This window comes from Zophobas morio, unplaced genomic scaffold (assembly GCF_036711695.1).
Source record: "Zophobas morio isolate AGI-343-1 ecotype UQ-CSIRO unplaced genomic scaffold, CSIRO_AGI_Zmor_V1 ptg000006l, whole genome shotgun sequence".
Taxonomy (NCBI): Eukaryota; Metazoa; Arthropoda; class Insecta; order Coleoptera; family Tenebrionidae; genus Zophobas; species Zophobas morio.
The window spans coordinates 4,674,911-4,702,570 of record NW_026972111.1 but is presented as its reverse complement, the minus strand read 5'-3'; the positions used below and the strand labels follow the sequence as shown (position 1 = coordinate 4,702,570).

The 27,660-nt window shown below is 33.4% G+C and overlaps 3 protein-coding genes across 6 annotated transcripts; 1 reads left to right on the top strand and 2 right to left on the bottom strand.

The window, feature by feature from the left end:
* Positions 1-462: 462 nt before the first annotated feature.
* On the top strand, positions 463-16,431 carry LOC135123373 (uncharacterized). Of its 4 annotated transcripts, none has more exons than XR_010279599.1 (5): positions 487-535; positions 12,473-12,570; positions 12,624-12,847; positions 12,960-13,169; positions 15,978-16,431. XR_010279599.1 is itself a non-coding variant. In XM_064047971.1 (2 exons), the coding sequence occupies exons 1-2, from the start codon at positions 521-523 to the stop codon at positions 5,379-5,381; spliced, it is 4,677 nt and encodes a 1,558-aa protein (XP_063904041.1). In that variant the 5' UTR covers positions 463-520. The 4 variants fall into 4 exon arrangements, 1 of the variants encoding a protein (XP_063904041.1); XR_010279600.1 differs by lacking the exon at positions 487-535 and adding an exon at positions 12,239-12,423 and having other exon boundaries at positions 12,960-13,164; XR_010279598.1 differs by lacking the exon at positions 487-535 and adding an exon at positions 12,239-12,423.
* LOC135123229 (piggyBac transposable element-derived protein 4-like) lies at positions 8,433-10,522 on the bottom strand. The gene is made up of 3 exons (XM_064047723.1): positions 10,462-10,522; positions 8,837-10,405; positions 8,433-8,779 (listed from the first exon to the last, which is right to left on the bottom strand). Exons 1-3 carry the CDS (start codon positions 10,520-10,522, stop codon positions 8,433-8,435), a joined length of 1,977 nt encoding a protein of 658 aa, XP_063903793.1.
* Positions 16,432-21,816: 5,385 nt separating the features above from the next.
* LOC135123228 (cGMP-dependent protein kinase 1-like) lies at positions 21,817-23,031 on the bottom strand. The gene is made up of 4 exons (XM_064047722.1): positions 23,018-23,031; positions 22,543-22,950; positions 22,101-22,490; positions 21,817-21,991 (listed from the first exon to the last, which is right to left on the bottom strand). Exons 1-4 carry the CDS (start codon positions 23,029-23,031, stop codon positions 21,817-21,819), a joined length of 987 nt encoding a protein of 328 aa, XP_063903792.1.
* Positions 23,032-27,660: the final 4,629 nt, after the last annotated feature.

The window sequence follows — 27,660 nt, the reverse complement described above, 5'->3', positions numbered from 1 at the left end:
ATTTTGACTTTTCGTTAAAAAAGTGTAAAACCAAAAGTTGTAGATCTTTTTATTACCTACAACTTTGCTATGTAACTGTTTTCGATCGGACTTGTAGTTTTGCCGGAAATCGTAATGAACCGTTTTCTACCCTTAAAAACTCACTTCCACTTCCCGACCTCAGATCGCCCGTAAATTATTTTTCCTTTTATTTTGTTATATTTTCTTTTTCTTTTTTTATCGTTTACCGCAGAACTTAATTTTATACACGAAACGCATTGTGGTCTGCATTTGTATTGTATTAAAATTTTATGACAGACTCCTCTCCACTCTGTACGAAATTTTATAGCAAAATATCTCCGGTGTTTTGAAAAATGGTTTATGATTAGTTTCGACTTCCACCGTTGCCTTACGTGAGGTCATTTGTGATAATGAATTTAATTAATACGCGTATGCGCATGTTACCATGAGATAGAACATTCCGGTCAAGACTTTAGTCAATGTCAAGTAATCGTTAACATCAGTGTGATTTTATTAAAAAATGGAGGAAGTCGAGGTGAGTGTTTGTTCATATAGTTATGTATTTTGATAGTGCTCTGTCAAGTATAAGAAAAATTTTGGTGGTAAATTAAAAATATACATACTTAATCACCATTAAAATCTGTGGTACTTAAATCACACATACATAGATTAAATTTCACAGCACCTTTTCAAAACAGTGTGTATGTATTCGTTTCCAGAGTTTTAAAAAACGGCCCGGTACAACTGATAAGGGTAAAGGATATGAAGACTTGGTCATTGCTAATATCGCTTTACAATTAGCCAGCGACACTAACATCATAAATTTTCACATATCCTCAAACGACAACGCATACGGCACCTTTGACGATTTAGTTATCAAAATTGAAACCAAAAGCGGAAGCGTAGTGAAAGCATTTCAGTTAAAGCATAGCGAGAGAAAAACGTTGTCCACGGAAAATTTAAAAGCAAAAAAGGGGGACTTCAGCTTAACAAAATATTTCAAAAGTTACCAAGAACTAGAGAGGTCAGCGGATGAATTTATATTATTTACTAACAGACCCTTTAACTGTATTGACAAGGAAAAATTCCAACTCGAAGACGAAGGGTTTTACATTAAACTTGTTAAAGCAGAAGATACTTTAAAAATTTCCGGGAAAGAAAATTGCGTGTACCAATTCCAACTAGTAGATCTGTCAAATGTACAAAACCCGTCGAAAATTCAAGAGTATAAGACATTTTTTGATAATTTCTATCTCTACGCAGATCAAGAAAATTTTGATAGACTCCGAAATACAACGGTTAATACATTTGCGACAACATATTCATCGAGTGCCGAAATTTTTGACAAATTCTTTAAAATAATATCGGAGTGGAACGTCCAAGAAGGGACTAAAAAAAAATTGAATAAAAAGTGGATTCAACGTGTAATTGTTCTCCAGCTTGTGTCGTCCCAAATCGAGCCGTTGTCTTTTGGTACAGTTAACGACAAAATGAAATTATTTCGGGAAGCTATTTCCTGTTTCGGCGTCACATTATTTGATCAAAAATCATGCGAAACGGTTAAACGATTGTGGGGTGATCTTGGAAAAGAAGACATCGATGTTAATAAATTAAAAAGAATGGGAAAATATTATCAACTTACTTCCAGTTTTGTCGATGGTGGTGATATTAACAACGTAGATTTAAAGACATTTTCTCAAGTGATGTGGCTCATGAACAAATGTCCACTAATATTACATGAGTGCGAAAATGTCAAAAAAGCCCTGCAGCTGTGTCCAGACAAAAAGTTCATTTTGATTGGTGAAGTCAAAAATGAGGAGTGGATGAAAAATTATTCCGTCTTCCAAAATTTATCAAACTTGAATCGAAAACCCGATTTGCGCCTAAAAGTTATGCAAAAATTTAACTTATCGGTGCAAGGAAAAGAAGAAATTGATCTGATAACAGTTTTCGGGAGTAATGAAGAAGTTTTAGAAAATGTTACAACGGACAACTTAGTGCAAATGCTAAACGGTCCATGTCATATAGGTGGAGAAAAAGAAGTTCTTCCTGAACCATACATAGACCGCTATTTTTCACGAAACATTATTAACCTTACATATATAGAAAAATTCTGGGAAAACACAATTAATATTTTAAATTGCGCCGATAATTTTGATAAAGTTAGAGATAAACTTAAGCAGTGTAAACTAATTGATATCAATAACTCCTTAAATCAATCACCTCCATATGATAAATCAAATTTTACTAATGTAGTTTATGTTAGTAATAGCGATTTTAGTGATTTAGAACTAGAACAAATTTACAATGAAAATAGAGAAGCCAAACAATTTCACTATTTTAAACTTTCCAGTGATTGTAACTTAGAATGGATTAAAAGCAAAGGTGATGTTAGTGATTTAGACGTTTATAAGTTCCATGGCAAATATTCTACAAACGAAAATGTGCTATGGTTTTCTCGGTTGGACAATAAGATAAATCTAATCACTGGCGATCCGGGAATGGGTAAATCTGAGTTAATGAAAAGCTTCAAAAATAAATGTTCACCAAGATATTGGACAATGATAATTCTTCCTAAAGATGTTCACTCATTTTTTTATAGTTGTAAGTTTTCGGAAGGAACTAACTATACAGACTTATTTAAAAAATTTATCGTAAACGAAAAATGTCAAGCACTGACTACAGTAGATCAAAGATTTTGCGAATTGTGTATAGAGAAAAATAATATTGTTTTCGTGTGGGACGCGCTTGACGAAATTGTAAGCGAATACTTAGAAGTCATTTTGAAAATAATCCTAAATTTCTCAACTAAAGGTTTCCTTCAGTGGGTAACAAGTAGAAGACATTTGAAACCACTTCTAGAAAAAAAATTCAGTGTCTTGGCACTTAGTATAAATCAGTTTGACGACCAAGAACAACAAAATTATGTAAGAAAACGTTTAGCTTCTTTCATTTCTGTAGACGAAATTGAGATCGCCATCGACAAAATTAAATCATCGTTCGCGATTATCGAGCACGTTAATATATTAGGAATTCCACTCCAGATCTTCATGGTTACCGAACTGTTTCGTCAAAACAAAGACAAATATTTGAAACTAATGGAAAATATGTTTGTGTTGACTGACTTGTACGAATATTTTATCGAAGAAAAATTTAACAATTTTTACGAAGGTAAATTAAGTCTTGACTACGCAAACCCTCACATGAAACATAGAATTTGCGAGGAAAAACGGAAAGCTTTAGATCATTATGAAAGAGTGGCGTTTAAGGTAATCTTTCCAGAAGACGTTTTGAAACGATTAAATATTGACTGTGACAAACACAGAGACAAAATTTTACGAAAATATGCGTCAGTTGGTCTTGTAAATGAATTCGAAAATGATGTGCCACATTTTGTTCATGGTTCTTTTGCCGAATACTTAGTTGCTACATATTTTTCGAAAAATTTTAATGTAATTAGAGACACACTCGGGGACATAATATTTGACGCAAAGTATAATAATGTTCGGTTTTTTTTCGACTTGTTGTTAGCCAAAAACTCTGAGGCTCACGTCTCAGTGTTATACAAAAATTATGAATTGCTTAAAACCTATAATGACGAAACTTTAACACGTAAAGATGAAGGTGGTAGAAGTGCTTTACACGTGATTTCGTCATGGGGACAAAGACATCCTCGTGTGAAAGTAACCGGTAAAAGTAGAGAGCATGTAGTGCACGAAGACAACAATTTTGATAAAAAAGCAGAAACTCAGGCATATTTCGAAATTGTAGGGTGCTTACAAAACAAGAGTACTGTTGACGAACACGATATCTTGCTAGACATGACACCGTTGGCTTATGCCAGGAAAAGTGAGAGCTTAGGGGCGGAAATAAAGTTACTTCAAACTAAACGAAATGACTTGAATCATCAATTAAGTACTGTTGATGATGTAATTAATATTTTCTATTATTCTTCTTTACTCGGATACGACGAAGTGTGTGAACTTTTTACAGTTGAAGGGAAGAAGAGACGAAACCGTTGGTACGAAACAAAATTTGTAACTGCGGAAAATGGTGAAACATCTCTTCTATTGGCGTGTGACCGTGGTCATCTAAAAATCGTTAAGTACTTGTTACAAAAACCCGATGCCGAAATCAATCGTCCTAATAAAAACGGTGCCACACCACTTTACATAGCTTCTCGAAATGGTCATGAACAAGTTGTCGAATACTTGGTGACAATCGGAGCCGAAATCAATCGTCCTAATCAAAACGGTGTAACACCACTTTTCGTAGCTTCCCAAAACGGCCACCAAAGAGTTGTCGAATACTTGGCGACAGCCGGAGCCGAAATCAATCGCGCAACTAAAGAAGGTGCAACACCACTTTACATAGCTTCCCAAAATGGCCACAAAAAAGTTGTTGAATACTTGGCGACATCCAGTGCCGACATCAATCGGGTTACTAAAGAAGGTGCCACACCACTTTACATAGCTTCGCAAATGGGCCACAAAACAGTTGTTGAATACCTGGTGACAAAAGGCGCCGAAATCAATCAGGCTGATAAGCATAATCGGACACCACTTTGCGTAGCTTCCCAAATGGGACACGAAAAACTTGTCGATTACCTGGCGACAGTTGGTGCTGACATCAGTCGCGCTAGAAATACCGGTGCGACACCAATTTACGTAGCGTCCCAGAACGGTCACGAAAGAATTGTTGAATACTTGGCTTCAGTCGGCGCCGAAATCAATCGCCCTCAGAATGACGGTTCGACACCACTTTACATAGCTTCCCAAATGGGTTACGAAAAAGTTGTTGAATACTTGGCGTCAGTTGGTGCCGACATCAATCGCGCTAATAAAAACGGTGCGACACCACTTTTCATAGCTTCACAAAACGGCCACGAGAAGGTTGTTGAATACTTGGCGACGGCAGGAGCCGAAATCAACCACGCTCTTGAAGAGGGTGCCACACCACTTTACGTAGCTTCTCAAAACGGCCACGAGAAAGTTGTTGAATATTTGGTGGCCGTCGGCGCAGAAATCAATCGCGGTAGAAGTAACGGTGCGACACCAATTTATGTAGCGTCCCAAAACGGCCACGAAAGGGTTGTTGAATACTTGGCGGGAGTCGGTGCCGATGTCAATTACGCTATGAATGACGGTTCGACGCCACTTCAGGTAGCTTCCGAGATGGGTCACGAGAGGGTTGTTGAATACTTGGCCACAGTTGGTGCCGAGATCATTTGCGCTAATGACGATGACAGTTGTACACCAGTTCACATAGCTTCTCAAAACGAACACCAAAAGGTTGTCGAGCATTTAGATAAAAGCAGTGCTTCTAGAAGGAATCCCAGAGTTGAGAACTTCTCTAAACGGTTTCATTGTAGTTTAATGTAGTAAAATCAGTGCGTCATGGGTGTACTAACCCTAGAGGGAATTCTACGAAATAAAAATTTTTTTTTGCTTCCTTACCAGTTTTGGCATCTACATTTTAAATTAAACCCTAATCTATGCAGTACTTCATTTAGGACAACAAACCTACTATTATCTCTTTTAGTGTGATCTTGGTGTAGATATAGAAACCAAAGCTGCATTTTTACTATTCCTTCTATCCTTCTAGTTTCTCTTAATCGACTTGGCAAATTCAATGAATCTAGAACACGCTTTATTAAAGTTATCTTTAACAACTCTAGTGTTGCTAACTCTCTTCTCCGGTCCAAACGTAGGACAGACTCCATCTACCTCAATGCTGATTTCACCCCGATGCAACAAACTCAAGCTTATAACATTAGACACGAATTTCGAACACGGCGAGACAATGGAGAAGCTGACCTTAGTCTACGGTATTACAATGGCATGCCTAAAATCGCCAAAAAGGTAATTTCTAACTCCGGACTACGACTCTTTTATCAAAATGCACGCGGACTTCGAACTAAAACATCATCAGCATTTCTATCGTCATTAAATATGGACTATGATATAATTGTTCTCACCGAAACTTGGTTGTGATATAACAGACACTGAAATATTTGATTCAAAATTTACAGTTTTTCGTCATGATCGTAATCCATTGTCTACTAAAAAAACTAGGGGTGGAGGTGCGAGCTGATCTGTCATCTAGTAAACTAAGCTTTCCTGACTCAATATGTGAAGAACTATATGTATCAATTAGTTTTAGTCAAAGTTTTATAGTATGCGGTGCGGTCTATATTCCACCTAACTCCGATTTAAACTCTTGCTTGGACAATATTTCATCGATGGACTTCATCCGAACAACATATCCTTATGCTAACCTTTGCATCGCAGGTGATTACAACTTACCAAATTTATTTTTCACAAATGATTCAAGAAATTGTATGGCAGGGGTCAGCGACAAAGAAAAAATTATCTGTGATGGTTTCTCCTCATTGGAGTTATTTCAGCATAATCATGAGATTAATAAAAACGGTGTTATTCTTGACTTAATATTAACATCGTCTTCGTCGACAGAAGTTCATAGTGAAGATTTTGGATTAGTTACCGTGGATGACCATCATCCTCCACTCTGTATAATTCTCCCCACAAATCATGCAACTTCCAATATTGTGCCTTCAATCAGTTGGTACTATAACTTCTAAAAAACCAATTATCACTTTTTAAATAACTATTTTTCATCTATAAACTGGGGTTCTCTTTTGCAATATTCAGATATTGAAGCTACAATTGAAACTTTCTACTCCATTGTTCATGAGGCTATTGATATCTCTACTCCTAAAACTAGTAAGCCCAATATTCATTTTCCAATATGGTTGAAGCCAAATACTGTTAAACTTGTAAATAAAAAGCGTAGATTATTCTCATTATACAGATCTACATTGAATGTAACCCATTATAATCATTTTAAAGGGGTTCGTAGACTAGCTAAGGCTGCAATAAAAGAAGACCACGATAACTATATATGCTTCGTTGAAAATAACGTTCATAATAATACTAAAGTCTTCTTTAACTGCGTAAATTCCAAAAGTCGCAATTCTAAATCTAGTGTACCGAAAAATATGCACTACCAAGATTTACACTCCTCTGATACCCAAACGATTGCCAATATGTTTGCTAAGTATTTTAAGTCTGTATATGATTCAAACATAAACAACCATAACCCTGAATTAAATCCCTCTTTGTTTCTGAATAACGTTAATTTACATGATATTGACTTAAATCCTGACTTGATTCTAAACAAACTATCAATTCTAAAACCTAGTTTAAATCCAGGACCAGATGGAATTCCTCCTTATTTCCTAAATCAGTGTGCTAGTAGCTTAGCCTGGCCTGTCTTTTTACTCTACAGAAAATCTATCGACACTGGTATTTGTCCCAGTATTTGGAAACAATCTCATGTGATTCCCCTGCATAAAACTGGAGACAAATCTGAAGTTACTAACTACCGACCTATATCGATTATTTCTGCTTTATGTAAGGGTTTAGAATCAATTATTAGTGAACAACTTATTCGACTGTACAGAAACATCCTTTCACCGTATCAACATGGATTCCTTCCTAGCAGAAGTACAGTGACCAATCTTGCTATATACAATGAATTTATTATCGATGCTTTTGAAGATGGATGCCAGGTTGACTCGGTCTATTTAGATTTTAGTAAGGCGTTTGATCGTTTTAACCATGCTCTTCTAATGAAAAAACTTTGGTATCTCGGTATTTGTGGTCAACTTCACACATGGATTTTCTCTTATATTACCAATCGTATTCAAATAATTTCGTTAAAGGGATTTCTATCCGATCCTCTCTTAATACCTTCCGGAGTTCCTCAGGGCAGTCATCTTGGTCCAATACTCTTCCTACTATTTATTAATGATCTTGCAGTATCCCTCTCTACATCGAATCTACTGCTTTTTGCTGATGACTTAAAAATTTTTTCCAAGATAAATTCCTTTGAAGATTGTTATCGGCTCCAAGCAGCCCTGAATGTTGCTACGAAGTGGTGTATTAATAATAATATGATGCTCAACAATAACAAGTGCAAGATTATAACATTCTCTAGAAAATTATGTAACTATGTATTCGCCTACGCTACAAATAATAAGCTTTTGGAAAGAGTGAATGAAATTAGATCTAGGAATAGTTTTTGATTCTGAACTACGCTTTAACAGGTTTAGCGCCATGGCGGACACCGGTGTCCGCTATATGGTTTGCCACTATGGCCATGGCGGACACCGGTGTCCGCTCTGGTTTCTAAACTTTGTTGATCATTCCTGGCCAAGCGGACGCACTTTTGAGCTATTTAACGTAGTGGTGTGACCGCTGTGGCCCTGCGAAACTGCATCCTGGTTCCAGGTTTTTTATAGCAAAATTTATTTAGAAAATAATAATGTCATAATTTTTTTATGTTTAAAGAAATTTATTGAATAGTATATTGAATATTTTTGTATTTATACAATGTATGATTAGTACAAATTATTTATTGTGGTATAAGTTAAAGCACTCGAGGCAATATCTTGGATTTCCATCGCATTGTTGACAATAGGTAGTAACTTTCTTCACTTTATTCTTTTCGATAATGCCATCCACCTTTTTTTGGTAGCATCCTTTGCAGTATCGACGATTTTCTCGAGCTTTACAGTCTAGTCTGGTAAATTGATGTGTTTTAAGAATTTGATGTCTTGGCTGACGAGTTTGCGCAACATCGCGTTTATCTTCGAATTTCAACAAGTCTTCAGTTACCAATAAGCGAAAATCGTTTATTGGAATGTTGCTTTGTTCAATATCCTTGTAAATGATGTGAGCATTTACCATTGAAGTACCTAATCAAACATACATAAAAGTCGCAACATTTACAAAAAAATTAAATGATTTCTTACCCAACAGTACTTCAATTGCCAGTTTTTTGTACCAGCGGATGGACTTCCGTAAAGCTGAACTGTAGCTTGCCATTTGATCAGAAAGATCAATCGAACTTTTGCCTGAATTATAATGCACGATAGCTGTGGGCTTTTGAATAGATTTTCCTCGGCGTTGAATTTCTACCATTTGGTCTGTATGACATGTGGACAAAACCAAGACATCCCGTTTGTCTCGCCATTTGACTAGACATATTCCTCTTTCGTTTTCTTGGGAAAATACCTCACCTTTTTTCAGTTTCTTTTTTATTACTTCTGGCGGGTTTCCTTTCCGGTTCGCCCGCAATGTACCTAAGCAATGTGTTTTATGATCTAACAGTATGTGCGCAAGTTGAAGACTTGTGTACCAGTTATCTGTAATACACAGTCTACCGCTACCTAAGAGATCTTTCGCCAACTTGAGCACAATTTGTGTTGAAACGGCCAGTGGATTATCTGTCGTTTTCTCTTTTCCTGCATAAATACTGATGTTCCAGGTGTACCCGTTGTTGCAACAAAGTTTGAAAACTTTTATTCCGTACTTATGTGTTTTCTGTGGATTGTATTGTTTGAACACTAGTCTTCCTTGAAAAGGTACCATCGTTTCGTCGATACAAAATGTCTTACCAGGTGTGTATACAGTTTGATAATTTTTGGTGAGCATATCGATAAGCGGTTGAATCTTATATAGACGATCTCCTTCAGGACACTGTTCGTTATCGGAGAAGTGTAGCATCTTTAGCAATATTTCAAATCTGTTACGACTCATGACGTTGCGAGCAACGTCTGATTTTAGAAGCCATTTCTGAGACCAATAATCGCGAAGGCTGTTCATACGAACCATTCCCATATAAGAAAGCAGACCTATCAAATGTATGATTTCTGCCCGAGTGGTTGGTTCCCAATTGTGCACACGAGATTTGTTTGAAATATTGTTATTACACATAACAAACTGCGTTGCATAAATGTTGGTTTGATCCACAATTGCATCAATTATATCAAAATCAACAAAAGCAAAATAATAGTCAATTGGGTGGTGTCCCATCAATGCGGCCTGCCATTCCTGTTTTATTCCACTTTCAAAATTTTCTTCAAATTGAAGATGATTTCCTACAGGAGGACCCCAGACTGATTGTGTCAAATCATGTAGCGTTTGATCAGCATCATTTTCTGTTTCAATCCATTCTTCATGTGCTATATTATCGTCTCCAAAATGAGTAGAACCTGCATTTGCGTTCCGAGTGTTTTGAGTCATAAAAACTGCAGAACTATCTTTCACCTGTTCTCGTTCTATATCTTCTTCAGATTCACTTGTTATATCTTGATATTTGCTTTCTATTTCTTTTGTGGTGCGTTTACCACGAAAGATGTTAGAAGGACCTGGCATATTTTCATTTCCTACCGATAAAGAAGAAATATTCTTCGTCTTTTTTACAGGAATTTCGCAATCACTATCAGTAGAATAATTGTCTGAGTTTGAACTATCAGGTAAAACAAAACCTGGATCTACGTCAGAATCTGCTGAGTACGGTTCACTTAGTGAATCTTCGTCTATTGAAAATTATCAGTGTGATATTTCATATAACATCTAATTTTCGGACACTTACCACCAGAATGCTGTTTTTGTTCTAAAGCTAGTTTTACAATTCGTTTTCCACGACTGTTCATTTTTTCTACAAAAATTAACACAACGCCACTAATAACACCCAAATAAATAGCAGATTTTAAGACAAAACCTGTAAAATTGCAATGGCGGACACTTCGGGTCGTCTCGTGTCCGCTCGGTAGTCACGTTCCACAGCGGACACCGGTGTCCGCTAAGATTGTAAACGGGCCACAGCGGACACCGGTGTCCGCTGTCTGTTTTTTGTCAATTGGCAAACAAAAAAAATTGAAAAGTATTTTTTTTGATAAAAAATAAAACTATATCTGAGAAATTGTCAAAAAAACGGTTTGGTCCAGGGTGACTTTCTGTTCGAATTACCTTGGCGCTAAACCTGTTAATAACCACATGGATTATATTATTGATAACTCATATCGTGTAAGTGGCTTCATAAAAAGGATGACTAGAAATTTTCACTGCATTGCTGCTGTTCGTAAGCTTTTTATTACACTAGTTAGACCTATCTTAGAGTACGGCATAATTATTTGGTTTCCTTTTTATAAAGTCCACGTAACAAGACTAGAAAGAGTGCAGAGAAAAATGTGTAACTTTTAAATTTTCAAGATGGGGCTTAATAAATCGCAATATAATTATGATCAGAGACTTAATCTAACGGAATTGGAAGCACTGTTGAAACGCGTTTTGAAATTTAAACTACGGTTTGGGTTTAAACTGTTGCATAATGAAATAAATTGTCCACAGCTTTTGTTGCTTTTAAATTTCAAAGCGCCTTTAGTTAATACCAGAAACCGCGATATATTTGTTTGTCCCTTTAGAAAAACTAATTTTGGTTTAAATAGCTCTTTTGTTAATAAAATTGTGACTGCTATAAACAATCTGTCAGTTAATTTAGATATTTTTAATTGTAAGGAGAGTACATTTAATTTATATTTAAGGCAAATGTAGCCATCGATTCTGTTATTTTTATTGTCTCTATTGGAATAGTTCTGTTTGACAATAAACTACTATTATTGTTATAGTTTCTCCAATGTTTTGTGAACATCTTAACTTTTCCCCATGCTTTTCTGACAAAATATCGACCCATAAATTATTTCTCTTAAAAGAGTGTTTTAATAATAATAATCAATTTATAATGTGACCGATTACACAGTGCAACAAATTCAATTTTTTTTTGTTTATTACGTTTTTTTTTGCTTTATTGCTTTCAAAATGTTAACAAAAGTATTAATCCTAGGTTACAATAGCCGAATAATATAATAGCAAAATTCTATTAAAGAAGGTGATTAACATCAAAAAATATACATTAGACCTGATTTATAAAATTTTGTACTAAATTGATTTTTTAATACATTTTACATGATATACCAAAAAGAGCCTTTTTTGAGGAAAATGTCATTAGAAACTTGAATATTGTCATGCTGCTTTTATTGAGAAGACTTCAGATATAGTTAGCTTCACTGAACTTTGTTCCTAGTGAACTCGTATGACTAATCGGCTTTGGTGCAATATACCGGGTGTCTCGAAATTGGCGGATTAACTCTTCGCGCCGCCTTTAACAATCAGTTGGTGAAAAAGTATGAAAAAAATCCTTCTCACATTTTGGTCCAATTATAATGATCTTAATGTTGGTTCACACGTCCATTATCACAATAAATACAGTAATAAAACTTTTAGTTAACATACGAATGATTTTTGGCAAATGACATACCTTCCAAGAAAATAGAGGGCGGGTGGGCGGGGCTAGCTGAGCTGTCCAGTACTCCAGTAATATTTAATAAAAGTTTTATTTAAATTTTGCGATATTAGCAAGGGAGATCAGTTCTAACGAAGGAAAAAATGGAAATAAGACATTTTCAGCAAAAAGTTTGTTTGTCTTTTTTCCAATTGATTTTTACGACATTTTAAGAATGTAAGATGGAAAAGGAACTACCAAGAAATAATTTAGGTAAATCTGTACCATATGATTAAAACAAAATGCAGAAATTGTCTTTCAGAATCGACTCTTCAACTACCTCATCAGTCACAAATTCTAACAAAAAGGTATAATTTATTGTAAATTTAACTGAAGTACAAGTGAAGCTGTATAGTGAAGGTAAGGAAAAAATGTTCTCGTTATTTGTGTTTTCATTTGAGTAAATATTCTAGCAAAGTTGTGCACAAGGAAGAACTAGCTCATGTGATGTTGTAAATATGGATCTAGAAATTAATACTGACCTTTCAAAAATGATGAAGTATTTTCACTTAAATTTTTCTAGTGGTAGGTCAGTTGCATAAAATAAAGCAAACATTTAAGAGACCAAGAAAGAAAAGATCTTTTTCAAACAATGCAAGAAATCCTCCTTCCTTATATTTTTTTTCCTCTAAAAAAGGTTGGTTCATTTTTTTTTTTTATTTAGTTAAATGAACTGTACAGAAAACGTACTCGACAAACGTCACTTGTGCTTTGGAAAAACTTATTTTTATTTTTTAAATGTGTTACAGAGGCTTTTGGAAAGGACTAATGAATGAATGAATTATTTTTGGTGGACTTTCGGAAAATGAGACTGATTTAGTTTTAAAATATTTCCATTTTTGCACACCACCACTTTGTGCAAGAACCACCAGCCAAAAGCTTTCCATGTACTCTTTACAGCTTCCAGAAGTACCAAGCAGGTTATATACGGAAATTCTCCTGGAGTACATAATGGTAAGGTAAGTCTACAAAAGTCTTCAGCCGTCTTAAAACATGACACTTTTAATGACAATTTCAACACTAAAAGTAGACGTTTTTGTAATTAGGAAAAAAAACTTGCGTTACTAAATCAACATTCACTTTTAATCCTAGGAATTAAAAATCGTTTAAATGTTAGAATTAAAAACAAATAATAATTAATCTTAAACTATACTTTTTCGTCAATTTTGAAAATATTAATAATGTTCTCTTTAATATTTTATAATTTTATTAATAATTAAACACATTACATAATTTGTAATATAATGTCACCTCCAGCATCTAATAAGCATTCACGTTCGGTAGAAGTAACTGACAGAAACTTTTCTGTGGTTAAGTTGCAATCTTAAGATCACTAGAAATTTAAGGTTGGCATCAACTGTCTAATTTTCTAATTCAAATGTCAAATCTGAATTGTGTGGAAAAAAACGAAGTTTTTCTAATTTGAACACGCTTCGTTTCTAGAAAATCCTTAAATACAGCGTGGAAACAGTTTCCATAAAAGTAATCACGAGAAAGCTCATTTTAAAGGAAAAGAAACAAGAAATATTTCGTGGTTTTCAAAAAATTGGGTAAAACGGAAACAGTTAAACTGGTGGCAGAAATATTCTCCGTAAAGTTCGCTAGTGTTGTCGAGTGTTTTTCGAATTTTAAAATAATACAGATACAGCGGCGCTTGTGCCGTTAATATTATAATCAGAATCAGAAAGACGACTGCGCAGATTTATATACCTACATGCTTTGTTGGTTCCGTTCTACAATTGGTTTTTAAGTTTTATATAATCGTTATTGTTTTGTAAGAGGTAAAACACTTGGCTTTGAAAATAATTGTACATAATACACGTATAAATTTAGGTTTCCGAAGGCGAAGTTTTTCACATTTTAAACACGTTATAGCTGCCAGAATCAAATTTCTAAGGCGGTACCTATCTCCAATTGCGTGATTGTGGTGAAGATTTACTTTTCATTTTCTTGAATGAGACATGGATATACCAGAACGGATCCATGGTGAAATTGTGGATCCATGATGATGACATCAAAGCTTGTCCTCCTAAAAAAACTAGTGAAGGGAAAAGATTCAAAATTTTACATGCGGGTTGCTCTTTGGGCTTTTAGAGGGATGCGATTTTCTCCTTGGTTCAAAAATAGATTCACCAGATTACCACAAAACCATCACATTTTCGATATTTGACTTTTACTTACATACATGTCACATTTTTGATAGCTACTTTCTGACATTCCAGTAATACATTATACACTAGAACAATTATGTCCGCAGTTACACAGCTTAAAAAAAAAGTTACCAAATCTAGTTACATCTACCGAACGTGAATTCCTTATACAAGGAGAGTGGCAGACGTGCGACGTAAGCAGTGTCCGCTATATTCATTTGGATTTTCCAATTTTAAAAATTTAGCTACTTCTCGTGGAACATCGCTAATCTTGTGAATCCCAACTACTTGTCGCTGACACTTTCCATTTAGGTATTTAACGAAAAATCGACGTTCATGACAATGTTTTGGCGGAAGAGCTATACAGCCTGTTACAGAAAAAAGTACATTAATTTTAACTGATAATAGAACTAATCCAAATTAAATTTGTAAATAACATTTCATCGTAAACCCTTTCGTGATTGAGTTAAAATTAGTCAAAGATTTAATACAAATTCACCTACCCGCCCATGGCTAACAAAGCAGTTTCTTGCGGAGAGGGATAAGAAATGAACACGACACGAAACAAAAAATGTAAACATTTGAATGCAAGGCTGTACCTAATAGTTAATGGAGACCTACCTTGAAACCGCCAAAAACTTATTCTCCATGCACCAGCACCATGTTCGTGTATTCACTGTTCGAATATCGGGGCATAACTTCACACGACGAAAAGTGAAAACACCGCAAAGGAAAGCCGAAAAGGAACTAACTGTTTTGAAGCTGATAAAACGTTATCGCTAACCAACTCGCCAAAAAATTTGGTCAAGACAAACACTTTCCACCTGATGCATTGAAAGTGAAATTCACGGTCAACAATTGAAGAAATGTATGGCCGGCTCGTTAAATAATGGGGGGGGGGGTAAAACTGTGACAAAAAAATTCGTTTTTGAAAAAATGCCAAATAGAAAAATGTTTTCTGTTGACGAGTTCTGTTCGTGGTTAAATTTAATGTACTTTTTTCTGTAACAGGTTGTATATTTCTGGTAAATATTAAAATATTTTCCCCCATAACGGTAAATGATTTTGGCAAGTAAACCTGATTTAACATTTTCAATATTGTCTATCCTTAATTCCACCAATTCCTGACAACGGCATGCGCCACTCACTCCGAAGATTACAACTACCTGAAGGACAACTTATAAAGTGCAATCATTTCATTAATTTAAGTTGTAAACTTACTTTCGTAAATGAATATTTTTCATCTGGAGCATGGCTTAAAAAATCTTCTATTTGGTCATTTGTTAAAACGCTTGATTTCATTAACTTGTAACCTTCCGCTTATTTTTTCAAAAACGCTCTAGTTTTGAAAATTTTTCTATATCTGTACCATCTCATGAAGCGCTTGGAGGCAAACTCATAGATTTCACGCGATTTGGTCGGAAGTAAGATCTGCAATCACTATTTGTGCCTTTTCGGCCACATCTGGAGGCAAATCTTCCTCAATATTCATTATTGGGGAAAAATGAATCAATTTTTGATAATTTTTGAAAATCAATGATACAACTTGAATAAGAAATAGGTAATCATGACTACGTAGATACCAGACTACTGATTCCATTTTTTTTTTGCCGACAGACAAGCAGCTCCACCTTCGGAAGAACGCGTTTTCGGTGTCTGTACGAAGAGGGTCAGTCAGGCTGTGAACGCGCTAGAAGATAATCTCTTGTTACTTCTAACTGCTATGTATGAGGGTTTAGTACATGGAATCTGCAAGAAACGACTTTAGAAATACGACGACAAAAAATGTTCGTTTTTTGTTGAGTGGTTTTTTTATGTTTTTAGCTAATTAAAAGAAAAATTGAGTATCAATCGTCAGTTTTGTAATGTCTTTTGTTAAATAGTGGTGCAGGTAGTACTAGGTCGTTTTAATTGACAAAATGACCTAGTACTACAACACTATTCGTGTCTAGTGAATAAATACTCGGTATTATGTGACTAGTAATGTAAAGTTTGTTATATGTTTGTTTTACCTATAAAAATTGTAAACTCGTCCCTGTGAAGGTCATGTTAGAATTGTATTTTTTGTTGGTGGCTCATTTTTTTATCAGGTTTATACAAGAAACATAAAAATTTGTAAAAAATTTATAGTGTATTCATTTTATTTGTATTCAAAATGAACACTACAAATTTTTGATAATAATTTTATTAGAATTTTAGATTTTCAATTAAATTCACATTAAAATTGAAGTTTAATATTTTCAAATATTTTTTTCGAGTTCTTTCGAGCCTTCTGAATATATAGTACTATTATTATTATCTTAATGTTCAAAGTGTTACTCATCTGATAAAATATATACCTAAATAAAATTCTACAAATTCGCTCTTTTGTGTTGCAGTATTTATTTTATTCATCGGTTATCCTAGAACGTCCTTTGTTCCTTTGTGTAATAAGTGGGTAATGTGTTTCATAATAGGTTATCAACAATGGAGTAAACTTTGACCAAATGCGTTTAAAATAATATTTAGATTGACATAAAAAATATTTTTGGTCTAAAAATGTTACTTAACGAGCTCCCGAAAACGTAAAATCACAAGAATTTTACAATTATTAAACGTTTTCATATTTACACGTTTAACGACACTTAGAAATATTTAGAAATAATAATTAGGAGTATTTTTTTATTTAGTTATTCATTAGTCTATTCTGTTGACCTAGTTTAAGGGGACTCGCTAGACGAGGTATAACATTTTTTTGGTTGTTTGTACGAAAAAATGATATTAATATAGATGTATCATACATCAAACTGCAGCTTTTTTCATATTCCAGAGCGCAGAGACCAGTTCAATCAATTAAAAAAATATGGCTGAGAAATATCGTAAAAAAAGCACCATTGTATGTTTTCTTTTCAAGTTTTTTGAGTCATAACCATCATAGAATCGCTTGAAAATTCGCACATGGATAAAACATCACTTTTTACAGGGCGCAGAGTCATTAAATGTTTGTTAGTGGTACAATTTGTTTAAATAATAATGTGTTTATTCAAATCAAAATATACCACAAATTAATGCAAAATACATAGAATAATTTTAACAGGAATATCAGAGGAAAATTAATGATCTATTGGTTAGCAGAGTTTTTAACAAAAACTAACAATTATTGAAAAAAATGGGTATCAATTCGACAGATTTTGAGCCGTTAGTTCAGTACTTTGCCGATAGGAGCGCCGCTAAAATTTACGGAAGCGACTTTCCAGGTAAAACCCTTATCGTCTGCTCTACCATAAGCTGATTGTTAGCGTTCTCGGCTGATTTTTCTAATTTATGGCAAGGAACTCAGTTTTATAACAAGCAGCCAGGACCGGCCGTAGTAATTTATTGTTAAGGAAATTAACCTTTACGCAATGAGGTCCTATCATAAAACCGAATTAAAACTGGGGAACTATAATATTTTTACTCCAATCAGGATCCTGAATTCAATACACATGATTACTAAAAATTCATTGTAATTTTATTGTTAATATATATTTTGCTTTGTTAATTAATAAAACTAATAAGCATATTTATAATAATAATAAAAAATATATAAAATACAGCTTTTGTTTAACACGTATAAGTAGCTAAGTGTATCTACTACTTATCCCAGAAAGGAGGTGTTTTAAAAAAGCCCTACGACCAGTAACTTCTCCCTTCATTGTTTACTCGAAAAAAGTGCTCGTATATGTTTTCATTTGCCGAGAGATCATTTTCTAAATATATTTATGATAAAAATATGCACGCCTTGGTGATGAAAAATGTACTCCTAATAAATTCTTAAAATACATAGAAATAGAAACAAATTTTATTTATTTTAAAAAAATCTCACGCAAAAGCAGGTTCCTTTTTCTTCTTAAATCAATTATTTCGGGCAATAATGTGCCAAAGTAAAATTTGCCAAGTTTATCTGCCATCTTTTTACACATTTCTTCGTTTTCTTCTATATTAATTCCTTTGGGTGTCCACACAACAAAATAAACTTGTGAAATACCCGCAACAAGCATTTGTCCCTGGACCTGAAAGTACTAATCATGTTTTTTTTTTAGTTTCAATTCTCTGTCTGTCAATGTACAAAATTTGATTATTTTTTTTCTAACCGCTTCTTCGGGAGACAAACTTGCGATTTTGAAGGGCATTTAATTTCGACTACTGCACTCCTATCCTCTAGAACCCTGTCTGGACTAGCAGCCAAGTAAGGAAATTGTTTTGAAATAAACAAGCCACATCGTTCAGTTTTTATATTTTTATTTATTTCAAAACACTTGACAGCTTCTTCCTCACTTTGCTGTCCATAATATGTATGACTATTACCTCTAAATGTACTGTACAACAGAGACTCCACAGTTTTAGCTATTGCTGTAGTCGGTCTAAGTTTGTAAATACGTCCAAAATTTGAAGCCGTAACCCTAATTTCTCTTTATTTTGCCCAAATGTGCCTGTTGCCTAGTGTCTATTTCAATTTGGTCTAAATTAAAAGATAATTTTCTCAAAAAAACCTCTTTGGTTGTCATTAATGTTTCTACATCAATGTCAGGATTATCTAAAAAATATTTAAACCATAATCGCAGTCGGGACCAGCATACGTAAATTTTTTTACGACATATTTTTTTTACGAATACTTTGTCTAAGACGAGCTTGTTACATAGACGAACAATATTTTTTTGTTATTAAACCAGGACCATTTTAATCACAATATATTTACTTATCCCCTCTAAAAAATTGATGATGTCACCTCAAAATTTTGCTGAATAAATCCTATCTTGTATAAAATATGATGAGTCTCTTGTTATGATTTATCATTCCATTCATGTTTTTTGGATTTGCATATACAGGATGACCCCAAAAATTAATGAATGCGTAAATTTATTTTATTGATTTAATCAGGAGCTACAGAACCCAATGCTTTAAAATCTTGCAAATGTTTTAAGGTTATAAAGAGCATAATTAATTTTTAGTAAAAATATATTTGGTTATCCCCTCCAAAAAATTGATGACGTCAGCTCAAAAGTTTGCTGTATAATCCTGTTTAAAGTTTACAAAATATGATGAGTCTCTTCTTGTAATTTATCATTCTATTCATATTTTTTGGATTCGGATATACAGGGTGACTCAAAAAATTTAATGAATGCGCAAATTTATTTTATTAATTTAATCAGAAACCACAAAACCGAATGCATTGAAATCTAAAGTGAAAAAAAACATAATAGGCATACAGTCGTCACGTTTCCGATAGCGAGGGAAGTACTGTCTAAACTCTTTAGACCAATTTTTTTGATTTTCCCATTTTTCCATTTCTCAATTTTTCAATGTTTCAGTTTGTGAATTTTTCACTGTTTCGATTCTTTAATTTTCCTTTCGTTTTTGGGTTTTTCAATCTTTCAGCTTTGGAATTTTGCAATATTACGTTTCTTCAATTTTTCAAATTTTTGATATTGTATTTTCTCGGTTTTTAAATTTTTCGATAGTTTAATTTTACAGTTTTTAAAGTTTTAGGTTTTTAGATTTCTCACTATCTCCACTTTTCGATTTTTCAGTTCCATGATTTTTCAATTTGTCGAATTTTTAAATTTTAGATTTTTTGTTCTCGGTCATTCAATTTTCTGAGTTTTCAGGCTTAGATTTTTTTTGTTGTTCAATTCTTGGATTTTTAAAATTTTTGTTTTTTTAATTTTCCTATTTATCAACTTACTGGGATTGTTTTGATTTTTTGATTGTTCAATTTCTCGATTTTTTTAATTTTTAGTTTTTGATACGATTTTTTTTTCAAAAATTTTCAGTTTTTCAATATATTAACTTTACGATATTTCAGTTTTACGATTTTAATTTTTTTTTATTTTTCAGTTTTCAATTTTTGACGTTTCTAAATTTTTCGATTTTTCAATTTTTCGATTAACTGATTTTTTGATTTTCCCATTTCTCTATTTCTTGATTTTTCAATTCTTTCTTCAATTGTGATTTTTCAATTTTTCGATTTCTGGATTTTTTCACTTTTCCGATTCTTCAATTTTCTTTCCATTTTTCAGTTTTTCAAGATTTCAGTTTTGAATTTTTTCACTTTCTCGATTTTTCAAATTTCCTTCTATTTTTCAATTTTTCAGTATTTCAGTTCTGAGATTTTGCAATGTTTCGGTTCTTCAATTTTTCAATTTTTGATGTTTCGATTTCTCGGTTTTTCAATTTTTCGGTAGGTATTTTAATGTTTCAATTTTTAAGTTCTAGATTTTCCGTTAATTTTTTTGTTTTCCTTGATGTTTTGATTTCTCGATTATTCGATTTTTTAAGTTCTCAGTTTAGATTTTTTGGTTTTCCAATTCTTCGATTTTTAAATTGTTTAATTTTTGATTGTTCAATTTCTCGATTTATAGATTTTTCAATTTTTCGGTTTACCGATTTTTTTCATTTAAAATGTTTCAATTTTTCAATTATTAACTTTTCGATTTTTCAATTTTGGTGTAATTTGAAAACGGTATTAATAATACATTTAGGCGAATAAACTAATAGACGGGTTTGATAAGCCTTGTTTGCTCTACAGTCTAAATTGTGTTTGAATAATATACTAATTATCTGGAATATTAAAATTAATATGTCAAAAGAATACGAGTAATGATATTTCTGTGCTGAAGGTATGTTGTGGGCCGCCTGTCATAAATTATCATTATTCTGCATTATCGGCTTAGGATGTTTTTATGACCCACGTCCGGTAGTCGTCTATCCCAGCGCGTCAGGTAGATTAAAAGGTGAATTGCTGGTTGCTTTTAAGGCAACAAATGGGGCCCAATTCAAACTTGTCTCTCGTCTAGCGTTCCCAGTGTATATAGCTAATTGTATGGCATGTATCCTCTTATAGAACATAATAAGTATCAAAAGCAATGCAGAAAAGTTCAACGCAAAATTAAAAAAGCCCATGACAATCTTTGCAATGCAAAAAATAAAAAAATAATGTGTTCATTAATTATTTAGATCAAAGAATGCTGTGCGATTTTGAACGTACGTCTTCTAGATTTCGGTTGCTTTTCAGATTATGGAATTAAACCAACAGGCGTCTAATGTTGGTTGCATCAATTTACAAAAGCACAGATTACGGATATCCGTAATCTGTGACAAAAGAAAACTTTCTTGAATCCAGTTTTTGTATTAATCGTAATTAATCATTCGTCCCCAAAAAAATTAGTTGGTAGATGGATTCCACGCAAATTATGATGGAATCTTCTTTATTATCCATTCAAAAATAATATATGTGTACGTGCAACTAAATAATGAGTACAAACTTGTTAATAAGATATTTATTAGAACAACGAAATGGCTATAGACAATTCACCAAGAAAAATACAATTTAAAGTTTAGTTTTAAATTATTTATTTTTAAATATTATAAAGTAAAAAGAAAAAAGTCTTCTTATCACAGACATCATATTAGTTCACTGCTACTTTTTTATGTAGGGCTAGAAATCAGCGTCCCAGTCCATGTCGCCACTCATGCCTTCGGACGGGGTTTCGTCTTCGTCGGAAGAGCAATCGACAAAATTGCTGCTGTCGGTTGCGTTCTTGATCTTGGGTACAACCGGTGGGATATGTGTTCTAGCGACCAGTGCATCCCAGTCAAAATCGTTAAAATATCTACAAAAAAAGAGAAAATTGATTCGTTTTTACGACTGTCTTTATAAAAATTTCACAAAGTAATACAAAATATATTAGGTATTATTTCAAAAATCTATTTATAACTTACTTGTGTTGTCTTATGGCACTGATTCCCGCCAGACGTTTGCAGGGATCTTCTTGGCAAAAGCTTTTTATTATGCTTATGGCACTTGTGGTAACGTTTTCTGGAAAGTCCACGGTGTCAATGCCTGCTAATATATTCTTAAAAATCGCGTAGCTGTTTTCTCCGCCAAACGGGAGGTCACCAGTCAGGAATTCGAACATTACTATTCCTAGAGTCCAGCTATCCACCCTTATGTCGTGGCCTTCATTTCGGATGATCTCGGGCGCCATGTAGTGTACCGTGCCGCACAAAGTCGTAGTTCGACCGTCAATACCTAGCTTCTTGGCAAATCCGAAATCTATCAGCTTCACGTACCCTTGGGCATCCAAAATAAGATTCTCGGGCTTCAAATCTCTACAAAGTAGATTAAATTAAAAAAATAATGTCAATAACTTGTCACTCTTACCTAAACACTATATTTCTGGAATGTAGATATTCCAGAGCCTCTATTGCACAGGCGGTGTAAAATTGGGTCGTAGTATTGCTAAATGAGCCCTCTTTTTGCAAGATCGTCCACAAATCGCCCCCTAAGCAACACTCCATCAACATATACACATTGTGGTCATCCCTAAACGTCTGATAAAATTCAACGATGAAGTCAGAATTCAGTTGACTTAAAATTCTGAGTTCCTCTTTAACATTTTTTTCGTTCTTAGTTGCAACGATGTGGGATTTCTTCAGTTTCTTTAGGGCGAAGGAACGGCTACAGTCGTCTCCAATTTGCACCAAATTGACTCGGCCGAATCCTCCAGTACCCAAAGTAGTGATTACCTTTAGATCGTCCAACTTTAAAGATTTTTGTTTATCGTTGTCCCTAAAAAAGATGAACAGATTTAGTATAGTTCTAACAACAGCTACAAAAAAAAAAAAAAACTACTTACCCTATCCATGTCATTTTGTGTCGTTTTTTAAATGGCAAAGTTCGTTTAGGCCTAATTTGCCTTACTAGGACGCCCATTTTTATTTCACACAGTGATTTTAGCTCTAGTCACTACGTCGGTCACCAGTTAAATATGCCGATGTGCACACTCTGCTGGTTTATATAGACAATTTTCCCCATTTTCAAATTTATGTCAAAAATGATAAGCCCTAACTAATTACCGCCAGGTGTGGGGTTGAAATCCTTTTCCAAGAAAGTTTCACAATATTATCAAAGGCTTAAATTAATTGTCCATTGTGTGTCTAAACGGTTTTGGAAACAAGGATGACCACCAGACAGCCAAACAATAATATCTAAATACCAAGAAACATAAAGGTACTTTAAGATTTTCCATAAACATTTTGCTGATTTTTAATACCCTAACATTTTCAACTAGTTCTTTGGGAATTACACCCTGTATAATAAAAATCTATTGCATTTTTCACGTTAGTAACAGACTTGGTAAATTTGATTTAACGCATTTCTTTGTTTAATTTTAGTTTAAGAATTAATTTTTAAGAATGTGGAAACCATTCTGAAAAAAACTAGCACAAGAAAATTAAAAACACACGTGAGCTAGGAAGGATTAACTTATCACGTGGGTGGAGTGGCTTAATATCCTCGATAAGTCTGATTTATTTACATATTGTGCTTTGGCCTTGAAAAGCAATTACTTGTGCTTTATAAATGTACCGAGCAATTTGCAAAACTTTCTTCTCTTTATAAATCCTTGATTACGACTTAGAGGTGACCATAAATTATCACTCAGAGTCAGTGGCGGCTCGTGACTGTCTGATGTGGTGAGGCGATGATAGAAGTTTGACAATAATAATATTAATAATAATATTATTAATCAAATTAATTATGATAGAAGTCCTGCCCCAATAGCGGTCATTTCCGGGTCAGTGGTAGGTCCAATAATAATAATAATAATAATAATAATAATAATATTAATAACACCCATAACACATTTAATCAACAATGTTTTTATAAATCAAAATTTTGTTTAAACTAGCACTTTCTTGGAGGGATTCGGGAATAGTTGTTGTGTTCCTTTCCAAAGATTTTAGACCCATAAAATTTTTAATGTGTACTTTGGAACTTTCATGTAACTTTGCACTTCGGATGAAATTATTTAAATCGTTATATCCCGGGACGTCGTACGAATATTACGGCAGAACCATTTATATGTTTCGCACCAAGTTGATTTAAAAGACTTGAGTACTAACGTTTCTGTCTCTTATTAATGGAAGTTAAATGAATTAACGGTTTTGACTGCTCGATATTTAGCAAAATTTGCCAACGTTCTAGCTCGGTTCGTCGTGAAAACGGCGTTTCAAAATGGAACATGACGATATGGTACTCGGGATTCATTTTTCACTCACCTGTACCTATGAAAGAGACAAAAACACGAAACATCAACACGTGGGTTTTTACTCACGTTCATGCTAATTACACACGCACCCCGCAACCCTTCCGTTCTGTACAATAAATGGGAAAATGGTTTAATGAGTACGCCGAAAATGGTCGAGAAGCACCGAAGATATCGCCTCAGTTCCGAGCGAACGCATGTATAGGAGTATAGGAGCTGAGCCAGGCTGAGTCATGGAAATCCGTGTCTGTGATTGGGCTTCGTTGGTTCAAGTGAACCGACGTTCTGACCGCTTCAGTTAAAGAACTAGGGGCATAAATCGTACGGTATTCAACCGAAAATGTCAGCAGAAACGTAAAAAATAAAAAATCATCTACAGATTTGCCATTTCAACATATTTTTGTAACTAAAAATGCATTGAAAGCTCTTTTTTAATTACCAATTAAGTCAATCTGTTCTTAAGATATGTGCTGTGAGGCGCCGCCTCACTTGCCTCATCTGACGAGCCGCCACTGCTCAGAGTAGGGAAGTATATAATAAGATCCGTTATTGTTTTGGAGCGGAACACCAAGGCACCAAGGTGTCGGCTATTAGGGACGGCTATTAAAAATAGTGACCGGCACGCTTTCCAAAGCAATTTTGTTTTTGATATGAGATCCTTTCAAAAATGTCGTAAATCATATTTTTAACCAAGTATTATTAATAGTTTACAACAGAAAATTGTAGACGTGACCTTGACAAGTATTTTAATTGAGTCCATTCAAGGACAAGTAGAAAGAATTAAACTTTGCTCAGGCTTTAAGGTTATCTATAAGCATAGTTTAGTAAAGATTGTCCAGAATTATATGAATTTTATGGACTCCCAACGTTAATTTGTTTCACAGCTCAGGCGTCAATTCTATTGTACAGGTAAAGAGCCTGTCAGGGGAAAGCCGATCTTTTCTATACCTGAGTTCGCCCCGCTCTTCAGCTAAACAATAAAACTGATAACAGGGCTGTAAAACAAATTAACTTTGGGAGTCCATAAAATTCATATAATTCTGGACAATCTTTAACTATTACTGACATATTGATTCCTTCTAAAAATTTGATATATTTCGGAGCATTCGGTTTTGGAGTTTCAAAATTAAATTGCAAAATGATGTTATAACAACTATAACTTTTTCCCCAAAAATCTGGATGCTAGGTTACAAAATCAAGACGGATTCATAAACAACACCTGTAGGTTATTAAATATTTGGAGGTGACTTTCGTGTTGACCTGAAAAATTTTGGTTAGTATTTTTTCTTGTGTCTGACGAGGACAGAAATAGAAAGGGGTTGATCCAACTTGTGTCCCTTTTACCTGTTTTAACGAAGCTTAAATTTTTGAGATGGTGACTTGAGTCTCAGGTCAAAATTATTTCGACAGAAATTCCCTCGCTTCTGAAAAGCCCAAAAATTAGAAAATCGAAAAATCAAAAAATCGATTAATCAAGAAGTTGAGAAATCGAATATTCAGAAACGCCAAAAATTCAAACATTGAAAAATTGAAAAATTAAAAATTCGAAACTGAAAAATTGAAGAATCGAAAATCTGAAAAATTGGCAAATCGAAATATCGAAAAATTGAAAAACTAAAACATTGAGGAAATATTCAAAAATCGTAAAATTCAAAAATTGGAACATCGAATCTCGGCAAATCGGGAGCACGAAAATTCGAAAAACTAAAAAATCGAACAATTTAAAAACAGAAGAATCTAAAACCAAGAAGTCAAAAAATCTAAAATTCAAAAAATTGAAAAATTTGAAATTTCAAAAATCAAAAAAGTGAAAAATCGGGAAATCGAAAAATTGAAAAATTGAACAAAAATTGAAGAATCGGAATATTGAAAAATCCAAAAAATCGAGAAATTGAAACATCAAATTCAGAAATAGATAAATGAAAAAATCGGAAACTCCAAAAATAAAAAATCAAAAAATCCAAAATTTAAAGCGAATTATTGGAAAATCGGAAAATTCAAGACTCGAAAAGCTGAAAATCGATAAATTGGAAAATCGGAAAACCGAGAAATCGAAATTGCTGAAAATCGAAGTATCGAAAAAGTTAAATACTGAAAATTTTAAAGTTAAAAAATATTGATAAATTGAAAAATGAAAAAAAAAACTAAAAATCGAAAAATCAAAAATTTTAAACATCGTAAAATTGATAAACCGAAAAATCGAAAGGTCGGGCAATCGAGAATTTAATAAACAGAAAAATTGAAAATTTCCCAAAACTGAAATGTTTAAATTGAAAAATCGAGAAATCTAAAAATCGAAAAGTCGAAAAATTTCAAAAATCGAAAAATTAAAAATCAAAAGACTGAAAAATTAAACAAAAATTGAACTGATAAAACTCGGCAAATTGAACAGTGGAAATCTGGGTAAATCCAGGCTGCGAAAAATCGAAAAACTGAAAAATGGAAAAATTTTAAAAACCAAATCTCAAACTACCAAGAAATCGAAAAACTAATTATCAAAAATTTAAAGATCGGAAAATCGAAGCGTCAAAAAATGTAAAAATTGACGAATCGAAAAACCGAAAAATCGAGAAATTAAAAAATTTTAAATTCAAAGAAATAGAAAAATCGGGAAATTAAACAATCGAAAAATCTAAAACCGAGACGTAAAAAATCAAAAGATCGGGAAATCGCAACCCCAAAAAACTAAAAATTTAAAATCAAAAAAACTAAAATTCAAAAAATTGAAAAATTAAAATATCTAAAAATTGATGACCTGAGAAATCGAAACATCTAAAAATAAAAAAATTTAAAAACCTAAAAGTTAAAAATCGAAAAGTAAAAAAATTGAAAAATTGACGAATCGAAATGTGGAAAAAATCGTGAAACTGAAATATCGGAAAATTAAGAAATCGAAATTAAAAAATCGAGAAATCGAAAATTGAAGAGTCGAAAAATTAAAAATCTTTCCTGACACCAAAAGGACACAAAAAATGCCTCTAAAAAATTCTAATTCAAAAATAAGTACAAAAAACTACACAAAAAAGTGACAAATCAAATAAACAAAAAACCACGTAACTGCGGATTTTCCAAGACTGAAAACATGCTTAAAATGGTAAATTTTATCTCCTATACTGCTCTACAAATTTACCATTTTAAACAAGTTTTCAGTTTCTTGTCGTGAATAAATAATAAAATATTAAATAAACTAAAAGTTTTACTACTAGTTATTCCGATAATGAATGAGTGATTTA

Excerpts from the sequence above, each read along its gene's own strand:
- LOC135123229 (XM_064047723.1), bottom strand. The coding sequence starts at position 10,522 with ATGAACAGTCGTGGAAAACGAATTGTAAAACTAGCTTTAGAACAAAAA. Across the intron at positions 10,406-10,461 it reads ACAAAAACAGCATTCTGGTG|ACGAAGATTCACTAAGTGAA; the intron begins GTAAGTGTCCGA and ends AATTTTCAATAG. Across the intron at positions 8,780-8,836 it reads GGCAATTGAAGTACTGTTGG|GTACTTCAATGGTAAATGCT; the intron begins GTAAGAAATCAT and ends ATGTTTGATTAG.
- LOC135123228 (XM_064047722.1), bottom strand. Across the intron at positions 22,491-22,542 it reads TCCAGAAATATAGTGTTTAG|AGATTTGAAGCCCGAGAATC; the intron begins GTAAGAGTGACA and ends TCTACTTTGTAG. Across the intron at positions 21,992-22,100 it reads AGTGCCATAAGACAACACAA|ATATTTTAACGATTTTGACT; the intron begins GTAAGTTATAAA and ends CTTTTTTTGTAG.